Genomic DNA, 22,424 nt, shown 5'->3' on the forward strand with positions numbered 1-22,424 from the left:
GCAATGAAGGTTTACTAAAGCATATTCATGTTCATTTGTGTTTACTTTATGTCTGGGACCACTTTCATGCTACAATGGCAGAGTTAAGTAATTGACCTAATGACCAGCAAAGCCAAAAATATTTACTGTTTGGTCCTTTACAGTACAATTTGCTAACTCCTGGCTCTGTATTATATCCTAAACATAATATTCTTATAAGATCTCCTTTTTCTCTCATTCAGTGAGATTCGATTTAGAGGCACTAAAAAGTTGCAAAAAGTTCAACAGCTGGAATACAGCACATTACTGATAAAATCAAATGTCAGTTAAGCAAGGTTCAGACACCAAAATGATACCCATAACATAATAGAATTCTTTTATAAGATATAAGAGATAAATTGAAAGCATGTAAGGCTAGAAATTTATCATCTAACTAATCCTTCAATACAAACTCAGCTGAAGGGGTGCTTGCAGAGTTAATAGCTAGTAATGTTATTTTTAAGGTATGCATTGGTTCAACAGTAATGCTTCTTTGAATCACTCCAATTTATATGTGGCATTAAGAATTGGGCTATAAGCTGATTAGTTTTACCAATTACTACCCCCCAAAACCTGCTTATGCCTTAAATCATGTATGTGTTTGTGTATTTAAAAAACCCCACAGGGTTCCCATTACACTGTTAAAAGATTAATCTCTGTAGCAGAAAAACAATGTAGCTTATTTTTGAGAATTGCTTCAAAGTCTTCTATAAGAAAAGTTAAGCCAAAATAAAGTGATGCTAAGAAAACCTACCCTTAATACTTTAAAGAAACTGCCTCTGGGATTTTATTATTAAACAACAGTCAATAAGTATGAGGGAAAAGATCAGTAAATAGTATTCATCATGCAGGCATGTTGATTTCCACCTAAGTAAATCTGAAAACCAATGAACACTAAATTCAAACCTAGAAAACCAAAACATTTCACAGTACTAAGGCATTCTGCTTTTTTGAGAACCAAAAACAATGATTCTTTTTAATGAAGTACTCCACCCCCAGATAATCATCATCATGTAAATCAGACACTGAATAGTTAACAAGGCTTTGAGAGAGCAAAGCAAATATTAAATCATAAATGACAGTGGTAGACATATACCTCAAGTATGGGGTCTGCATAGGAAAACCTCAAATCCACTGCGCTACTTCTTCAAATAAAATTTAGGAAAGGACAAGTTTCAAATCTTTCTATTTATACTCTGTAACAATGGTCCCCTACCCCATTTAAAAAAAAAAAGTCCACAGTAGAAATGTGATATGCTATGATTTTGTACATACGCTTTTAGTTGTATTAGTGAAGGGAAAGGTCTGAGTCCCCTCTTTAACAAATGAGAATGAAAATGAGGCAACAACAAAAAAATGAGGCAACAGTGGAACAAATTCAAAACATTTCAGCTTCTGTAATATGTATAGTAAGAATAGAGCAGTAGCTCTAAACAAATAATAATCCCACCATCATTTTCAAAATTCTATAAAAACACTTAAATGTTTAATTACAAAAAAAAAACTGGAAATAAGAAATGTTAGATCTCAAAAATATTCTGAAATGACAAACTGATTATGTTCCAATTAAGATTACATTATTTTATCTTTTCCAGCACTGGGTACAAAAAAAGGGATCACAGCGCCAAAGATCAGAGAAATCAAAGAATTATAAATGAAGAAGAGCCCACAGGGCCACTTAATAATGTAAGTTAAAACCTGATTATTAACACAAACTTTGAGAAACACATGCTGAGAGGAAAAAAAAAAAAGATATATCAAAATTATACCAGTAATTTTCTCCTTTTTATTATGAACACTCAAATTTAATATTTGTGTATTGCATTTATGGTTTAAAAAATACTTTGAAAATATACTTCAAGATTATATGCAACCATAATTCATAAGAATGAAAATGGAGATATCTTTGTATATAAACCATTTACCTGGTTCTTCCTTGATGAATGATAAATCTTCTTCTGGATAGGCAACAGGTGGCTGCATCACTGAGCAATCTTCTAAATTTGTTTCATTAGGTGGTATATTATAAATAAATCTCTTTGTAGTTTGGTTTTTCCTCCTTGTTTTGCCAGTCTCTTGAATTCCCTGGGAGCCCATATTATTCCAAATAAACACTTTTGTTTGACCTTGAGATTCATTTTCAGCCAAATCAGGTGAACCATCCTGGACCCAACTACTGTCATTCATTTGGTAGTTTTCTATTTGGCCCTCGTCGACGTTACAACCATCATTTTCAATTTTTACGTTACTTGCCAAATTGGTAAGATTCCGTGTTGCCCAAAAGCTGGCAATTTTTTGATCCCGTGATGAAGATAGACCATCTCTATTAACTGGTTTTCTATTATTATAGTCCACAACTACAGACTCTGGAGCTTCGGATTTAATGCTTATATTTAAGGCATCTTTAATGAAATTTCGGCAAGTTTGAACAACTTCACTCATCTGAAGATAGCTGGCCACTGTCATCACTTCAATGGCATTTTGGCTTGTGAGCACCAGGTTACCAGAATACAAGAAGTCCAAGATGACTGAAAAACCTTGAACTGCAGCAATATCTAAATGGGTAGTATTGTTTTGGTTAGGGCTTTCTTTGTTTGAAAAGCAATATAAAGTCTTAAAGAAACGGCTGCCTGCAACCAGGATGTTCTTATGAGCTTTAAAGATTTTTCCGCTCACCACGATGCTGACATCGCAAAGAATACCTTTCTTTCTTTGTTCATTTAGTTGTCGAAGAAGTTGATAGCAATAAGAGTTCTCATTTGGCCTACTATTAAAGTCACAGTACCCCTCCTCTGATGGTATTTCTGACTCCTGTAATTAGATGGAAAACATTAATATTAAATTTTATTTCTTTAAATCCCCAAATGAAGGAAAATATCAATATAACTTTTTAAAAAGCGCTAATCAAATACACTAATTCATTAGCAATCATGTATTGAGTCTGTAGCATTCACAATCCCAAATATTGAGAAGAAAAGTGTGAAGAGCTTGGCACAAGTCACTATTATAAGGGAAGTCAAACATCTGAATGAGGATCAGCAGGATTTCATTTAACATGTATCATGTATAATCCAAGGACACAGATTAACAATTATTTAAAATTAAAATAGCAATTACTTTTTTATGAAAATAAAGTTTCATATGTAGAAATCAAATTAGTTTGCCTCTTCTCTTTAACTGCTAGGAGATGCAGTGGTCTTTTTTTTTTTTTTTTTTTTTTGCAGTGGCCTTTCTGACTGAACTTAAACATGTCCAAGTTAAAATGCTGGGTATTAAAAAAAAAAAAAAGTTGGGTATTTTTATCCTATTTAACACTACTAAAAAGGTAAATTTTAGGTATTGGCAAACATCCAATCAAGTAGTTCAGGTCAATGAAGTTAGTGAAATCTAACTAAAGATAAAGTTAAGACCCTGATAGGGAGGGGGGGAAAAATACCCTGATAGGAAAATATATTTCAACTATAGGAATATCCACCTATATAATTTCCCAATCAATTTTCAAAATGACTTATCTTTTTAGGGGCATAAATAGTAAATATAAGGTAAAATTCTTGAGGTCAATTCCTTTCTGTTTTTTTTTTTTTAAAGACTATTTTTTTTTTAAAGATTTTATTTTTTAAAGTAATCTCTATACCCAAAGCGGGGGGCTTGCTTGAACTTACAACCCTGAGAACAAGAGTCACATGCTCTACCAACTGAGCCAGCTCGGCACCCTGGCACTCAAAATTCTCAGTTTATAATTTTCTTTCCTATCCATCTGACATGTATTCATCATAGTTCTGTTTAGCATCACTAAAGTTATGGTAATTCCTATAAAATAATAGCACATTTTAATAATATCCGTTAGATAATTTTTTCCAATCAAATGTGCTTAGATATTTCCAATAGAAATGACTGAAAATGCCGATCTTAAGTGTTAAAAAAAAAACCATATTTTCTTTGTATAAAATATTAAATACAGGCCATTTTTGTAAAATAAAGACACACACTTCTATGACTATATGGCATGGGGAAAAACATGGAAAGGTACATACTCGATTGTAAACACGCTGAGAGGACTGATATTCTTGGAGAGGAAGAGAGGAAGGGAGACTCCAAGAAAAAAATTGAAAGGTGTTGGGAACAGAGTTAAGACTGCAAAAGAATTTTCATGGAAATAATATTTTAATTGGTGGTGAGATTCCTAAACAATCACAAGTCCATTTAACCCCACATGGGTATGGCTAAATTACAAAAATATTAGGTTTAAGTCTGAGTACTAAACACAGGAGGCCATACATACAATAATTTCAATTCCCTTGAAACTAAACCAGGTCACATGGTTCATTTAAGAAGGAAAATATCAGAATTCCACGTCCCTTCAGTATTCCACAGGGGTAATGGAATAGTACACAGATAACCCTGCGAACCTGGGGTATATGATCACTATTGAAGAATGCATGGTAAGTCATTGAAGAATGCATGGTAAGTCGAGATTTTCCTTTTCGTTTCCAACTGACCCTTGGCAATCTATTACCTTGTGAGTGGTTCAGGCCCCTAATGCCCTTATACTGTAACACTCTATTCCCTCACATTCTTGATCATACAAAAAAGCCTCATGCTCTAAATTAGCTATTTTTACCTCCTATGTAATACCCCATCTTCAAAAACTGGTAAGAGCCAAGATCTGAGTCAAATAAGCAAAACAAATAATTCACATCAAAGTTCCAAATTTTTGCTTTTGAAGGTGTGAAGGAAGTGCGATTAAAAAAGACTGTTTTAACCTTAGAGCTCACATAAGCCAGTATGTTGTGAAATATCAAATGCTTTACCAAAAGGGAATGAAAAATCTGTGAATATATAAAGAGCAAAAAAAAAAAACAATACTAAAAACACCTACAATTAATGCTACAATATAATTTTCTTTTTTAATTTTTATTTATTTATGAGAGAGAGAGAGAGAGAGAGAGAGAGAGAGAGAGGGGCAGAGACATAGGCAGAGGGAGAAGCAGGCTCCATGCACCAGGAGCCCGACATGGGATTCGATCCGACATGGGATTCGATCCCGGGTCTCCAGGATCGTGCCCTGGGCCAAAGGCAGGCGCTAAACCACTGCGCCACCCAGGGATCCCACAATATAATTTTCTATAGAAGTATCATACTGTTTACTTGATGTCCCTTTTGAGACTATTTGAATAAAACTTTTTACTAATTTGCTTATGCTTGCCCCTCACTAAAGAAATATCCCAAGTTGAAGAATCTTCCATTAATGCCGGCCTGAAACTAAGCTCTGCTATGCATGCCATACCTGCTCAGCAAAAAGCTCACTTGGTTCAAAGTTCCGATGTTGCAATAACAGTATAAATACTTGGAAGAAACAACAATTTTAAGCACTGATCAAAATTTGGCAGTACATCATGAAGTATTTGTGGAAGCAGTGAATCCACCTGGAGTTTATACATCTGGCAGTTCAAACCTTTCAGAAGGAGACTATGTCTAACTGTAGCAGTCATTTTTAGGCTATGGTCACTATGTTCTGCATTTTCTGGGCCCGTCCCAATTTCTGAAGTTCTCAGCCATTATCAGACCAAATGTCCTAATTCTTAAAAATAACTCAGACAAAAGCCTATCCACGAAAATATTTGCCCCTTCTATTTTAACACAAACTATACAAATCAAACAAAACTATTCAACCACAATTTTTTCTCTCATTACTGTTTTACAAGAATAATGTTCTTTGCTTTTATGAGCAACACCACCAGTTTCTTTTTCACTACTGATTACAGCACTGTCCCTTGTTTCTGTAGCACCTACTAAATACGCTCTTCACAATGAAGGGATCCAAGTCAAGAGTATGTGTACTCTCAGAGGGGAGTATTATTTGGGCATTTGGGTAAAACAGAGCTTAAATAAGCACACTGCATTAAAACAAACTGCTGGTATTTGCTGAACTAAATAAATTAAAATCTTATCTAAACAAAAATCTTTAAGTAGTTCCTTAAGAACTCATACCATCTCTGTCTCTGGTTCCTTCTTTAACATTCTGAATGTGCACTCTGAATATATGGATAACATGAGTTCGCTGATATGTAAAAATATACTGATGAAAATATTCAAGTGTTTCTAGAACTGGTATTTTCAGATGTTGGGAAACTTTTCTGTTCCTTTTCCCAAAATGGAAAACACAACTTAGCCCTGACATTAGTCTAAAGATTTTAGGAAAATGGACATTCAGACTTCAAAAATCAGACAATGTTACAATCAAAGGTTCTACAAATGTGAAAAGTCTTCAAGCCTTTTATTTGTGAAGATGCCCACAAGTAAAATTATAATTTTAGATCTGGAACAGACCTTAGAATGAGCTCTTCTAAAATTATTTAAATCAAAAAATTAAATACATAACATCTTTAAATTTACTTCCAGAGAAGCTAAAAAAAATAGTATTTTATTCAGAGGAAAAAGCTAAGGGCTCCAATATCCTGACTTCACTCAATTATTAATAAGCATTAAGTGAATGCCTACTTTAGATAAATTCTACAACTGGGGGCCCAAAATGAGTAAGTATAGTTCACAACTTGAAAATCACTAGTGGGCAAGACTCTTAAGGTACTATAGAGTGTAACAAAGTTATTAGGAGAGCAGAGAGGAGGTTTATCTCGGAGGGCAGTGGTGGTGGGGTGCTTTTTGGAAGCAAGATCTGAGCAGAGCAGAAGATGAAAATTGAGAAGGGAGGATGAGCATTCTAAGTAGATAAAGCAGTATAAAAGGAAACAAGACCATCTTAGGGCATCCTCACAATTCCAGATTTATGAAACAACCTCAAGGTGGTCCCCCCATCAAAGCCCAAGAAATTCAAGTATACACTTAAGGAACATTTTTTGAGGCAAAGGTCTATAGCTTCCATCAGTTACCAAGAAATTCAAATTCCCCCATAAGATTAAAAACCACTATGACAGGTGCCTTACAGAGCTTTTAAAGCAGTGATCTGATTGGCTGGGAAGATGTAAGAGATGGCTATATGACAGTAAAGTAGAGGATTAATATCAGGGAACTAAAACTAAAGATACTGTGACCAGGGGGAGGTAGTGTTAACAGTGCAACAAATTTACAAGAAACCAGGACCTTAACTAACCTACGATGGATAAATGTTAAGGGAAGGGGAGGGGGTGATGAGTCAGAACCTGGAAAAGTATCTGGAAGATAAAAATCAACAGAACTTGAACGATCTGGGACACCTGGTGGCCCAGCGGTTGAGCATCTGTCTTTGGCTCAGGGCGTGATCCCAGGACCCAGGACTGAGTCCCACATTGGGCTCCTTGCAGGAGGCCTGCTTCTCCCTCTATGTCTCTGCCTCTCTGTCTCATGAATAAATAAATAAATCTTAAAAAAAAAAAAAAAAAAAGAACTTGAACAATCAACTAGATGGAGGTTGGAGAACCATAAAGTCAACCTTCAGCACCTCTAGTTTGGGATGCCAGAAAATGCCACCAACTGGCAGAGAACCCAAGACCACCATCCAATCTTCTCCTACCCTTATGAGAAAAAGAGTTGGAGAGAGAACTTCAGTTGCAAACAGTGAGTTCATGTGTCGTCAATCCACAAAGGATAAGAAAATACTATTTAGGTAAAAAAATCAACAAGTAATTAGTATTTACTTTCCCTACCCAGGATTATAGTCCTTTCAATAAAGGGATTAGCAGGAAAAAAAAGGCATTTCCAATGCAAAACATCCAAGTGTAAACGGAAAGCATTAAAAAACAATCTTTATTACTTTTGTTGCAGCAGCCCACTGGAATGCTATATTGAAAGAGTAAAAACATTCCACCTCCAAATCCAAATCTTAGGGAAAAAATGGGAAATTCTAATTCTATAGGTCCAGTGGTGGAAATCTTCAGGTGTTTTTAACCTCCAGGCTATTTTAGATTATCAAAGCTATACTTTTTTACCAGCTCTCTTCTCAAAACATAACTACACAGGTATCTCTGAACAGCAACATATTTTCTTCGTGATCCTCCCATTTAAAACTGCTAGTTTGCCCATTTTAGCATGACAAAAGACCCTCCATAGTTCATTACCTATTCAAACCTGATTTTTCATCCTGCTCAACAACCAAATTAACCACTTCTCAGACACATCAGTTTTATTTTGTTAATGCTGCTTCCAATTGAAGTGCCAGGAATGCCCTTCCTTCCCTGTTGAACACCTATTCATGTAACACAATGAAGTTCAAGAGCCAATTATATAAGCTTCTCCCAAACTTTACAAGTAGAATTGATGACATCCTTTAGTGTTTTCACTGTAACCTGAAGATACTTCTAAAATGGTACATGTCATTTTACTATATCTGTCTCTTCTTACCCAGTCATAAGTTCTTTGAGAGCAGAAGAAACGTCTCACAAGTTTCATCTCCAGTGCTTTGGATCTACCTAATGTAAGTAAATTTAAGAGGAAGAAAGAGGAAGAAAGAAGCCAATCCTAGATCGGCTTTGACTATAATGGATAGTCGAAGACACTACTAAAAGGTCAGAAACACGAGGGAAATGAACCAGCTCAATCAAACATAATGAAAGTTAGAACCTATATAAATAATATTACACAAAAGGCTTATTTCCTGGGCCAGACGTTCTTTATTTGAAGTAGCCTACAACCCAGTGTGGAGTCCTAACTCGCAGGGCTTTGAACTCGACCGTGAGATCTAGAGCCCAACACTATCAATATTTTCAGACTTTCTTCCTAAATTGTTAAAAACAAAAAAAGCCCTTAAGCCTTATTTTTGTCAAATAGAAAGCTGGTAAACCACCTCACTTTTGCTTTAGTTGCTGACCAACATATTTTCACTAGTAACGTCAATCAGATCACTGATTTAAACTCAATATTTACTTTCTAGAAAGATTAATGAAATTTATTAATAGTTTCAGACTTGGTCAACTGGCAAGAGGCGACAAAATGTGTGATCTACACTATGAAAATTTCACAATTGGGTAGAAAGTGATCCAAACCAAGAGACAGTGGTAACCACTGTTATTAAAGCAATTTTAAAAGTCCTCTGGACCAAATGGTCAAATCCTCTATGAGCTAATCATTGAACTCCCCTCAATATAGACAGTTATTACTCAAATAAAAACTCTGTATCACCCTTTACATCCTTATAAAGAACATAGGGCTCTCTCTGAAATAGAATACTCAGAAAACATTCTGAGAGCATATTTTAACTCTTCCATGAGCAGTCTTGACAACCAACACCCAATTAACAGAAGAACAACAAACTTTTAAGGAATGTGCTATTAATTCTTTGGTCCGATTTAATGAAAAAGAATTTTTCTTACTTTCAGAAAGCCTAAGAAAAGTAACACTTAGTGAAATTCTAAGATTTAGCCAGTCTCCTCTCAAAAATCATCCCTCTTAAAAAAAACAAAACTAAACAAAAACTGGGGAGGAGTTGAGGGGAATAAAGGGTGTGAACTACCCTTAGCCTCAAACTGAGTTCTTGCCTGAAGAACTCCAGAATTCTCATTTTCAGGACAGGAGAAAGCTATTGTAAGGTATTCTTATGAAGTGGTGAAAGAATTTGAATGGATGAGAAAGTCTCAGAATGTTCAGAAAACTAGATGGCCAGTCTCTGAAGGTATGAAAAGGAGAACTGGTTTATTCTCCTGAATTAGGATTGATGCCATGAGATAAAGTGGTTTCCGAACTGTCAAAATTTGTAACGCTGAGACATATGATACCAGGCTACCAAAAATACTTGTTATAGCTATCAGTAACAAATATACATAATGATAATAAACAATGGTTAGCATTTACTAAGCGCTGGCAGATATACTTCGCACATACAGGGGAAGTACAAGTTAACTCATTTGCCTGCCAAGAAAGATGATTAGGATTCAGGTCCCCCTAACCTTAAGCCCAAGAATGCTCTTACAGATTGTGTTATACTGCCTCCTGCAGGTAGTCAAAGGCTACAGGGCAAGGGGGAAGAAAAAAGGCCAACTGAACTCTGCCCATATGAGTAAGTCAATTCTAGAACAGGTCACTCATGTTAACAAGACAAAGAGATATGTTGGTGGTACCTGCGGTAACACTAATAAGGTCAACACCCAAACTAACGTTACAAAGAAAAATGGAAAAAATAGGATCAATTCAGAGTGGAAACATCCAAAATCCAATCGAGGAAACCAATATATATCCTTAGATATACAATTTCCTAAATTTACTAATTGTCCTCAGCCTAATGAAAAGAATGTCCTAAGATGGTGTGCAGATTCTACCTATAAAAAGATTATATTTTATCTTTTAAGGAGTCAAAGGGAAAAGGAGGGATAATTCAAAGATCAAATTTAGAAAAGATTTTACCTAGGGAATGAATCCCCTGATCCAGATGATAACGCCTAGGGGAGAAGGATACACCACACGAAATCTATCGTAAGGTTATCCAACTAATTCCCCTTCCTCTGATTTCAGGTTCACTAAGCAGCTAATTATATTTTGCATTCCCATTCAGATTGGTCTACAGGGACAGACTATGCTGATAAGAGTAACTGGCCCACTGTATGTTAAGAACATTCCTTCTAATTGTCTTTTTAAAATTTTCCGAATAACCGACCTGCCATTATTTAGAAAAGTACGCTTTCATTTTCACAAGTCCCCCATCTCCATCATCTCACAACTTATTAACTCTTTAAAGCCTCTGACTCTGCATCCATATAATAATAGTAATAAAAAAATAAGATAGCGGAGTAAAGAAGGTAATGTGTACTTGGCATACAGGACACAAGGAAATGTTATATTTCACTCCACGGCACAAGCTCACAAAGCTAGTAATTGTACAAAGCTGAGATCTGAACCCAGATTTATTTCAAAACCCATTCTTTTTCCATTACAACATCCCCTATAGGCTCTAGTCTCCGTTATCATCAAGGACTCTAAGGCTTAGGACAATTTACTTAACTTTTTGGGACTGTACATCTTTGAGTGACCTTCCTTGTAGGGCTTAGGCAACTAAAATTTGTGCAAAAACTATTGCCATTCTCCACTGGGAAAAATAACCCCATGCTTTAAAGTTAACTTCAGAAAAACTACCGTGCTTTGGGGGTTATGGGATAGCACCTAATTAACTCCAGTGTAAGTGTTCTGAACAGCAAGATTACCCCAATAAACACATAGCAGGACTAATACCTAAAAGCTGACTTTCTCAAGTCAATGACTGGCTAACCAATACAAAAGAATGAATTCCATCTACCACACAGGTTGTCTGAAAGTATTACAATGAGAACTGCTTGACATCTATTTTGGCTTGAAAAAGAATTACCAAATTGGCAAGCCTACTATCTTTAAACTGGAAATATTAAAACAAGAAATAACAACTAGAGTACAGCTTATCTGTTTTGTAACTGAGGATTTATGCTTTTCAAGGAGTTCAGTGAACACATCCTACACCAGCCTACTACCTGATAGAAATAATAACCTCATAAACATCTGCAAAGTCTAAAATAAACTGCATGTACAGGGAACTTTTAAAAAAAGGGATTTCAGAAAAATCTCAGCGCAAAAGATCTGGGTAGTAGAGGAAACAAGTAAAAACTCCAGTAGTTTACCAAAAGCATGCCTCTGGTAAGAAAGTTCAACAGAAAGTTCAAGGGAGAGGAATTTAGTAAAATTATTCACAAGGAGTGTTATCCAAATAGCTTCCTCTACATTTACATGCTGCTCTCATATTTCACATTATCCCGACCTGATGTAAAGAGTTTTCTGAGTTGAATGTTTTCCTGAAAGGGTTAGCGTCAAAGGTTAAGGAAATTGTTTAATTCATTCTTCAAAGAGTTGCCATATTTGACTTCCATCAGCACGCTGAACGACTATGAAACATTAAGGCAGCTTTTCTAAAAAATCACAGCTAATAAACATTTTTGGCCGCAAAGTCAACCTTTTAGGGTTAAAGCCTTCAACCTTGCTTTCTTAAACTTTAAGAACGCAAATCTGATGGACAAAGAATGGAGTCAAATAAATAAATAAATAAATAAATAAATAAATAAATAAATAAATAAATAAAATCAGCGCTACGGCTGGAAAATTGTCATTCCATCCCCCACCCCCCAACGCAGAGGAACTTCTGAAAACTTGTTCCCAGGCTCCCTAAGCCCCCCCTCCCGCCCCCCACGCATCAGCTCTCCGCAATGCCACGACGGGAACGATGCCTTCACCCAAGAAAGTGGTGGGGTTTTCTAGCCGATAAACCTCCTCCCTAAAAAGATCTGGAAAAAAGTAAGGAGCGGGATATACTGTACCTGGGCGTTGGCTTCGTGGAGTTTGTGCTCGGTAGAGACGTGGTGTCTCAGAAGCAGGGTTTTCTTGTAGTTTCGGGTCCCTCGAGAAAGCTCGTCGTGCCCCACCGGCGGAAGGTCCCCGCTTCCCCCGTCCTCAGGGGTCTTCTGGCACCAGCCGCAGGACATAAGGCCAGTATCCTTGGAATACCGCAGCCAGGGGAAATCTTTGAGCCAGGAGGTCTGGAAGGAGCACTGGAGCTTCTGCATCAGGGACTTGGGCCGCGCGAGCGCGAAGTGCTGGACAGTCTCTCCTTCGCCAGCGCCCACGCCGCTGCCCTCCGCTTCGTCCCCGCCATCGCCGCCCGACCGCCTGCTGCTGCTGCAGCTGCCGCCTTCCGCCCCGCTGCCGTCGCCCAGGCTCGCCCCCTCCTCCTCGTCCTCGGTGCTGTCGCTCAGGGACGCGCCGTCCTGCATCAGCTCCTTCCCCTCCAGCGCGTCCAGCTCCAGCTCCACGGCCGCGGGCCCTCGCCCATTGAAATGCCTCAGGGGCCACGCCGAGGTCTCGGGCCGGCCGCGGCTGCTGCCATTGTTGCCGAGACCCCCGCCGCCGCCGCCGCCTCGGAAGGCCAGAGTCCGACGGTTCCTCTCCGCTAGCAGGGGGCCCCCGGCGCCACCGCCGCCCAGCGAGGTGGGGCCGCCCGCGTCCTGGGGGAGCAGCGACTCCTTGGCTTCCTCGGCGGCGGCGGCGGAGGCCTCCGGGTCTTGGGGCTCCAGGCCCTCCAATTCCGCTTCCTCGTCGGCCCCCCGCCCATTGAGCTGCGGAGGCGCTAGCGGCTGGGGCTGTCTCGGCTGCGGCGGCTGAGGCCAAGCCGAGGCCTCCCCGCCCGCGTTATTGTTCGTGGAGCCGCCGCCGCCGCCGCCGCCGCCGCCGCCGCCGCTGGCGGTGACCAACCCGCCTCCTCGGAACGCCAGCGTCCTGCGGTTCATTTCACTGAACGACATGGCGCGCGCCGCCGCCGCCGCCGCCGCCGCCGCCGCCGCCCGGTGCCCCGGCTCGCGCCCGGCCTCGGGCCGCGTCCCGCGCGCTCCCCGCCGCTCCCCCTCGGCGTCGCCCCCGCCCCCGCCCCCGGCGTTCCGGTCTCGCGCGGCCCGGCCTCGCCCTCGCCCTCGCCCTCCCGCCCGGCCGCCCGGCTCGCGCTCGCTCCCGGGGCTGCCTCACGCGTCCGCCGCCGCCGCCGCCGCCGCCGCCTCGTCCTCCACCCCCGCCCCCGCGGAGAGCCCCGGGCAGCGTCCCGCGCGGAGAAGGGGGCGGGCGGCGGAGAGGGCAGCCGCGAGCCGGGGGGCGCGCGGGGCCTTGGAAGTTGAGAGGCGGAGTGCGGGGGGACCCTCCGCTGCCCCCGCTCTCGAGCCGCGCGCACACACACCGACCCTGCCTCCGGCGCGCCGAGGAGTCCCGCCGCCGCCGCCGGCTCCCCAGGCGCCGAGCGCGGGAGGCACGTTAGGCTGCCGGGCTCCGCCACATACCGAGCCGACAATAAAGCCGGCGGAGCGTTTCCGTCCGACCAGGCCCCGGCGGAGGTCGAATGGCAAATGAACAACGGACCGTGCGCCCACAATGCACCGGGGTAGCAGTAACCGCTGGAGGGGGAAAGGGTGGGGGCCGGGCTGGGGGAGGGGGGCTGGGCTTGGGGCTGGGCCGGGGTGGGGTGGGGGCGCCAGGGGACCGGGAAAGGGGCCGGGCCGCGCCTCCGGCCTGGGGGCGGGGGTGCGGCCGGGGCGGGGGGGAGGAAGTCGGCCGGGGGCCGAGGGGCGGGGGGCGGGGGGGACAAAAGGCCGGGCGGGCGGGCGGGCGGGCGGCCGGCCGGGGGTCTCGGCGCGGGGGGGGCGGGCGTGTGCGGCCGGGGCCGGGGCCGGGGCCGGGCTACGCGGAGGACAAACAGCTGGCGGGTGTCAGGGTCTGGCCGCCTCCCCGCCGCCCGCACGCACCTACCCGCGCCCGGGACGCACATTTTTTCCTTCTCTCGCCACGAGTTCACCTGGGACTTTGGCACTACCCGTGCGGTGGGGAGCTGCGCTTCCAGCCTTGTCATTTGCTATCGGGGGGGGGGCGGGGGGGCGGGGGGCGGCGCCCGAGGAAGTGAACTTAATTTTGTTCCTTCACAAAGACCGGCCCGGGCGGTGCGTCTCACGCGAGGAGGTTGCGGCCCCCGACACCTCCCGGCCCGCAGCCCGGTGCGCGCGAGGCGGCACCTCCGGCCCGAGGCGATCCTCATTTCAACAGAAAATGCGCCGCCCCGAGTGTCTTATTGCTGTGATGAAATGGAAATTTAAATAAAAGGTCGAACACGTGCGTTCGCTGGGAAGTATTGACATGGGTGTTACATCACCACCAGCCAATCAGAGGCCCGCAGTCGTGTTTATACTTTCTACAACCACCTTGTGAGTATTACAGTATGTCATAACGTTATAAATATTAGGCAGGGTTTTCCCCAGGAGCGGGGAGGAGTCGGCTCAAGACCGACGCCGTGTGCGGCTCCCGGGGATTGTGAAGCCGAAGGCAAGGATTCGTTATTAAGCTTTTTAATTTTTTTATTTTTTCGAATTGTTTACGTTGCATCCGGCATTTAGAATGGTTAGAAGAACAGCTGGAGCTAGGAATGAAAACTCAAAACCTCGGTCGAGTCTTCTCCCCGCCCCCCCCCCCAAAAAAATTAGGTTTTCCAACCTAGAGCCCTTTCTCCTTCTATATTCTTGACATTTTAGTATGCTCAATTTCGAAAATTCTAAAGGGTCTGGACTCGTTCTACTGTTTTTAACACGTGAAACTGAATCTTCAGTTACTTCTATTCAAGCCTATTTCAGGCTCAAAAAACAAAAAAAGACGTTCTCAAGCTATGGGGAGGCTCTTTGACTTTTTGAAGGAATATAGTGACGCTGAGAGTTCAATCGCAAACTAATAGGAAACATGTTCAAGACTACTCTTGAAAAAGGAAGGAAGGAAAAAAAAAGGAAGAAAGGACATTTATATGGCAGGTACACTTTTTACCTTAGTATATGTTAGAATGTGCATAGAAAAACTTGAAAATATGCGCAGACTCTTAAACTTACAAATTGTTTATTAGAGGCTTTAATCCTCTTCATTATGTATTGATAGGAAATTATATGTTTAATAAAGAGCCTGTGTTTTTTATTATTATTTTTTATTTATTTATGATAGTCACAGAGAGAGAGAGAGAGAGAGAGGCAGAGGGAGAAGCAGGCTCCATGCACTGGGAGCCTGATGTGGGATTCGATCCGGGGTCTCCAGGATTGCGCCCTGGGCCAAAGGCAGGAGCTAAACCGCTGCGCCACCCAGGGATCCCAAAGAGCCTGTGTTAAACAATTTTTAGGCCCTCTAGTTTTAGGATTCTGTTTCCTTGAAATTTCTATTTTTAAAATAAAGACATTTAAAGATCTGAATATGTAATGTGGAGTATGGAATATGGTATAGTGTCTCAAGATTAACGGATTTCCTCAGACACATTATAAAATACCAGTGGTATTAACGTTTTTCAATGGATAAACAGATGCATTCATATTGAGACTCATACTGTTGATCATATGATTCAATCATATATTCAATCAACTTCCTGTTAATTCACTATGATCTTAGTGTCTGTATAAGTGAACAATATTATATATCAAACAAAAAAATGTTAGTTCTATCTTAAGGTGAGATGTGATTTTAATGTAAAGCACAATACTATTAACCTGCCACAAAAAGATTTTGGCTTTGAGTTATTTTTCCAGTAGTAATCATATTGTCACCTGCCTACCAGTCAGTGATCAACAGCTTGAAATTCTGATTGAGATCCTCAGATCGGTACTGTTTGTGGTTTATTGTTTTTGTGGGTTTTTTTATTTATTTTTTTCCTTTTTATTTTGGATTTTTAAATTTTATTTATTATTTATTATTTTATTTATTTTTATTTTTTATTTTTATTTCTTTTAGTTGTTGGAAAGTCTGAGGGAGTAGAATTGTGACACTGACTTAATTTGTACCTTGGAGAAGAGAGGATTCTGCTTGCTTGGAGGCATATAATATGTCCCTTCCATGGATATATGGAAGAATGTTGTAATAATAACTGTACTTTGTCCTTAATGCATTTTTTCAATTCCAGGCACTTTGCAAATAAATGCATTATTTATTGTATTTTAACCACTGCTGCCTCCCCCATGAAAATAATTATTGAAGTTAATTGCTTACCTAGGATTAAGGTAATGGTAAGTGAAAGTGGACTTAAGAATTTTTATTTCAACTTTACAAATTGTTTTCACTCCCAAACTATTAAATTCATAGCTTTGCTTCTTTTTCATTTATATGTCTGGTACGCAATAGGCACTATGTAAGTTTATGCTAGTATTATTATTTTCGCTTTCTGGTAGCAATAGTCTCCAGAAGTGTTTGAATCCCTCTCTAATGGTGTGAATTGTGTCCAGACTGTATTTTTCTCAGGCATACATCTTACCTTCTATTTTGTAAAATCCACCTTTGTTTTCTGTCTGGAATTATAATTTAAACTTGGACGAACTATGAATGAACACTAGATTCAAATGGTACAAATAAATGACTTAAGTTCTAGGACTACTGAACTTCTCACAGCCAAATAGCACTGACTGGGGGGTGGGGTATGTTTATATTTTTATCATTTTTTCTGTATAGTTATGTATTCAGTTGTCTTTCTCTAAACCTTAAGGAAGATGGAATCAGAAGCAAAGTAGAAGAGCAGAGAACACACAAATGTCTCAAAACAGCCCTACAAGGGAACTTTGAGTAACAGAAGGGGATCTCCTGTTCTGTAAATGGAGTTTTTAAGAATTCCCCCACCCCTTCCAGTCTCCTGCTAGCAAGCAGGGATCTGTTCTCCCCTTAGCCCCTACATTTGCTGTTGGGGCTTCTACCATATTTAAGGGGATTCCCCTTTATGCTTACCAGGGGAACCCCTCAAGAATGGGGCATTCCCCAACCAATTTATCCCCTAATTTCACTTTAGGCTATGTAAAAGTGCTGTAGGCTACCTTGACCCTGTCCCACTATAACTGCTGTGAGGCTGAGATCCTATGCCTTGGTCAGCGGATCTTTGATAGCCAAACTTGACTGTCATTTGCTGCCTTGGTAGAGGCACGTTGCCTCTTTGAGGTTCTAGGGACAATGACCTATGATTCTGTCTGTGGGTTTGACATGTGTCATCCACCAGAATGAAGTATCTGAAAATGGTAACTGAGTGTTACTCACTCCTACAACCCCCTGCCCCAATCTCAGTTGGGTAATAGTAGACAATTAGCAAATGTTTGTTGAATAATTTATCTTTCCTTGCAATTTGTTTTGGTAGGCAACTTCTTCTGTTTCTTCTTTTTTCTTTCCTTACTAAGTAAAAAGCATATTTTTAAAGGTATTGAACTAATGTTTCCATTGCATTTACATTAAAAACAATCATATATATGCCATGGAATAGTCTATCTTAAAAAAAAAAAAAAAGGAAATCTTGCCATTTGCAACAGTATGGATAAAACTGGAGGATGTTATGGTAAGTGAAATAACCCAGACACAGAAGGAAAAATACTACATGATACTACTTTTATGAGGTGTTTAGTCAAACTCCTAAAAGCAGAAAGTGGAGTAATGGTTGTCAATGGTTCGGATGGGGAGAGGGAAATGAGAGATACTAAGTCAAAGGGTACAAAGTTTCAGTTGTGCAAGGTGAATAGTGTTGGACATCTACTGTATAACATAGTGCCTATATTTAATAATACTGTACTGTAGAGAATTTTGCTAAGAAGGTAGGTCTTAAGTGTCCTTATCACAAAAAAGTAATAAAGTGAGCAGTAGGAAACTTCGGAAGGTGATGGATATGTTTATGGCATAGATTGTGGTGATGGTTTCACAAGTGTATACTTATTTCCATACTTATCAATATGTATACATTAAGTGAGCAAGGTGCCTGGCTGGCTCAGTCAGAATAGCATGCCACTCTTGATCTCAGGGTTGTGAGTTCAAGCCCCACATTGGGTCTAGAGATTACTAAAAATAATAATAATAATTAAACTTTGAAAAATAATAGAAGAAACAAAAGGTTTAAGAAATATATACGTATAGCTTTTTGTAGGTTAGTCATGCCTCAAGAAAGGGGTTTAAGCCAAAAAAGCAATGATAATCCTGTAGTTGAATATAAATAATATTATTAACACCATTTCTGTGTAGCTTACAGTAAATTACAGTCTACACAACTGCCTTGTAAGTTAAATTAAGGCAAGTATTATTATCCTCATTTAACAGAAGAGGAAACTCAAGAACAAAAGTTAAGCAACTTGCTCAAGATTACGGAATGAGGCAAAAGTTGTACTTTATGTTTGAAGACAACCTCTAGTCTAGGGCACCCTTCACTACTAAAATACACATGATACACCATATCTGCATTATTATAGGCTTACACTGAATTTTAAGCTTTTTTTCATACTTTAAACATCTCACAGGAGAAAAAATAAGAAAAAAGATCACTCATTTCCAAAACTATCCGCTATTATGTAAATACAGTCTTCTTTTCCTGTGCCTGGCTAAAATTGTTTTTTGGTGTTTATGAATTGGGCTTTAGCATATTTGTGCTTGTATTATTAATATGATTTACTATGATTAAATATTTTTAGTGTAATTTTAATGGCTATGGATATACCATAATTGATTTAACCAGCCTGCTATTGTTGAACTTTCCATTTACAGGATTTTTGGCCATTATAAACAGTTTTTTATTGACTGTCCTTAAAACTAAAACTTTGTGTCTATTAGAGGATAAATCCTAAGGGAATTTCTTGCAAAAGGGAATTTCTTGTAAAATAAACATTTTAATAAAGTCATTAGTATCATTTGATTGTCCTCCAGAAATGCTCTCAAAAGTGTAAAAAGTACCAAGAGAAAATACAACTAGGGAAGTATTTTTATAATATTGGGCAGTGAAAGACCTAGTTCTAAGTAGAACACATAAACAGGAGCTTTAAAGAACAAGACGGACAGAATTAACTATATAAAATTATAAAACTTTTGTTTTTCAAAGACATAATAAAAAAATTTTTAGGTGTCCTGGGAAAAAGAAATCTGGGATAATATATGACAGTCAAAGGCTTAATATCCAGCAGCCCAGGTGGCTCAGTGGTTTAGCACCGCCTTGGGCCTTGGGCCTTGGGCCTTGGGCCCAGGGCATGATCCTGGAGATCTGAGATCGAGTCCCGCAACAGGCTCCCTGCATGGAGCCTGCTTCTCCCTCTGCCTGTGTCTCTTGCCCCTCTCTATCTCTCTCTGTGACTCTCATGAATAAATAAATAAAATCTTAAAAAACAAAGGCTTAATATCACTAATATACAAAGAGCTCTTACGAGTCAATAGGTCAAACATATATAGTAGAAGAAGAAGAAAAAGCACAAAAGACAGAAAACTATATAAGAAGAAATACAAATAATTAGAAAGTATGGGAAGATATGCAGACTTGGTCAGTAATCAGAGGAGTGTACATAAAAATACCAGTGAATATGTAATTTTCTAATTCATTAAAGGTATAGTAAAATAAATGGGAATGTAGAATAACTTATCTGGTAGGCTGTTTGGCTATATATGTACCAAAATAGAAAAAAAATATGTATCTTTTCACCCAGCATTTTCCTTTCTAGAAATGTATCATAGATAGGCATATTAAGGCATTTTCCTTTCTAGAAATGTATCATAGATAGGCATATTAAGGCAAACATATGCAAATCTAAAGAAACTGAAGACTTGGGGCGCCTGGTTGGCTCAGTGGTTGAGCATCTGCCTTTGGCTCAGGTCGTGCGTGATCCCAGGGTCCTGGGATCAAGTCCCATGTTGGGCTCCCCGCCGAGAGCCTGCTTCTCCCTCTGCCTATGTCTCTGCTTCTCTCTGTGCAAGGGTGTTCATTATAGCACTGTTTATAAGCCTAAAAAACTTAAGTTTCCATCAGTGTGGGGGCACATGCTTATAATGAATTGTTGACCAACCATTAAAAAGGTTAATGTGGTGTTTTATGAGTCCAAGGCTTATTGTTGAGTGAAAAAGGCTATATATTAACACATATAATAGGAATAATTAACTCATCCAATTAATATTTATTGATACTATGGTCCCTAGAATATATGCATAAGTTCATATGTGAATACTAGCAAGGAAAGTAGTTTAAAAGGATAAGGATGATCACCAGAATGGAAACAATAATTATCTCAGTAGCTGAATTTCAGTTTCTAAAAAAATTTCTTGACACACTTTCTGTACTGCTGTATATTGAGAATATAATTTATATTGGATATGCAATCCAAAAAAATCAATAAAGCTATTTTCATTTTGGGAGAAAAAGTTAACTTTGATAATTGATGACACGCTTTTTCCCAGGACTTCTGGGAAGGAGTATTATTCATTCCTCCCCCACCCACCCCACTCTCTGTGAACCCATTTTGCCTTGCCCCTAAAAGATAAACAAAAGATTTAAGAGATAAAAACCAGTGTTTCTTTTCTTAGAAAATCCCAATCCCTTTAAAACCTGATTTTTGAAAGTCTGAAGTTTACATGCATATGTTCAGAGAAGCACCTATCTCAGTAAACCGTACATTCTCGCCCTGCCCTCTAATCCATTCCTACAGTGAAGCCAGTAATCTTTTCAAAATGCAAATCTGATCCTATCACCCCACCCACACTCATGCTTAAAACCCTACAAAGGTCTCAGTTATTTTCTGTTGGTCTACCTATCAAAATGCTTTCTAAATGCCTGTAATGTCGAGTAGGCCTTTCATACTCCAGCCCCATGCCTGGTTTCCTCCGACCTCTTAACATTTTCCTCCCAAAGCTAGCGTTTTTCTTTCCTTCATGTTTGCTCTGATACCTGCCTGGCCTTTGTACAAACTGTTCCCTGTCAGTAATGTTTTCCCCTCCTTTCTCCTAATTAACTCACATTCATCCTTAGATCACTTCCTCAGGGCAGCTTTTCTTAATCACCCACACCCACCAATATTCAAATATCCTGTTGCAGATTCTCTCAGGCTTTTCTAATTCTCCTTTACAGCATTTGTCATAATTGCAATTTTTAAACATGTAATTATTTGATTATTGCATGTTCCCTCAATAAACCAAAACTACAAGAGAGCAAGGAATATTTCTGGTTTTGCTCAATATTGTATTTCCATATCTAGAAACAGTGACTGTGAACATCGCAATCAGTAAGGATTTGTCAAATGAATCAATATATGAATGTGTAAATTTGCAAACACTAGGTATACACAACCTTGAACTTACAGAATAAACTGATCAGAATAAACTAGAAGAAATACCGTAGATATTAAGTGTTGATAATATTTACGTGCTGTGCAATGTAAGGCATTTCTAAAAGTATACAGTTGTAGGAAGATTGAAGTCTTTAAGAACTAAAGCTAGTAAATAAAAATAATTCTTTTTTTTTTTTTTTTTTGATAAAAATAATTCTAATTACAACTACTACACCAGGTCATTAAAAATATACACAAATGAAATGTTGCTTTATCTGTGAAGTTACGGTTTTAATAAAAAATATTTGAAACTTCAGGGGTGGTTGGCTGGCTTAGTTGGTAGAGTGTGTTACTTGATCTCATTGTTGTGAGTTCAAGCCCCACATTGAGTGTGGAGCCTACTTAAAAAAAATGTTAAAAGATAAAATAAAATAAAATAAAAAATAAAAAAATTTAAATTTAAAAATTAGGTGAGTAGCATTTAAAAAAATACTTGAAAAATCAGAATTTAATGATAGCTGACCATTTTGTGATTGCAGTTTCTGTTTTAATCACAAATAAGGGTTAGTTCACCATTCTCTGAGAAAGATGAGGTAAAAAATAAAACACCTTCTTTGTATATGTGAGTTGTACAAAAATATATGATTTTTACCATGTGAATTTTTGTATCAGCTATAAAGAATGAGAACAATGAAGTAGGCGTAGAGATTTAATATTTATCTTTATTGAAAACTCAATTACTTAAAACAACGTATACATTATCAATTTTTTTTTCAAAGATTTTATTTATTCATGAGAGACACCGAGAGACAGGCAGAAACACAGGCAGAGGGAGAAGCAGGTTCCCTGTGGGGAACCCAATGCAGGACT

At 39.6% G+C, this 22,424-nt stretch overlaps 1 protein-coding gene and 1 long non-coding RNA gene across 7 annotated transcripts in view; one reads left to right on the forward strand and one right to left on the reverse strand.

Annotated features, from left to right (window-relative positions):
- ZBTB10 (zinc finger and BTB domain containing 10) overlaps positions 1-13,366 on the reverse strand; it is a 32,681-nt gene extending 19,315 nt beyond the window's left edge. For both annotated transcript variants that reach the window (XM_041769160.1, XM_041769159.1), the window contains exons 1-2: positions 12,282-13,366; positions 1,944-2,829 (exon numbers count right to left, since the gene is read on the reverse strand). In XM_041769160.1, the coding sequence (XP_041625094.1) occupies positions 1,944-2,829; positions 12,282-13,262 (1,867 nt within the window). In that variant the 5' untranslated portion in view covers positions 13,263-13,366. The remainder of the gene's footprint in view (positions 1-1,943; positions 2,830-12,281) is intronic.
- Positions 13,367-14,084: 718 nt separating this feature from the next.
- Positions 14,085-22,424, forward strand: part of LOC121498931 — a 139,842-nt gene continuing 131,502 nt past the window's right edge. For all 5 annotated transcript variants that reach the window (XR_005989950.1, XR_005989949.1, XR_005989948.1 and 2 more), the window contains exon 1: positions 14,085-16,523. This is a non-coding gene — a long non-coding RNA (uncharacterized LOC121498931). The remainder of the gene's footprint in view (positions 16,524-22,424) is intronic.

The sequence above is a fragment of the Vulpes lagopus genome, chromosome 9, assembly GCF_018345385.1.
Source record: "Vulpes lagopus strain Blue_001 chromosome 9, ASM1834538v1, whole genome shotgun sequence".
Lineage (NCBI taxonomy): Eukaryota > Metazoa > Chordata > Mammalia > Carnivora > Canidae > Vulpes > Vulpes lagopus.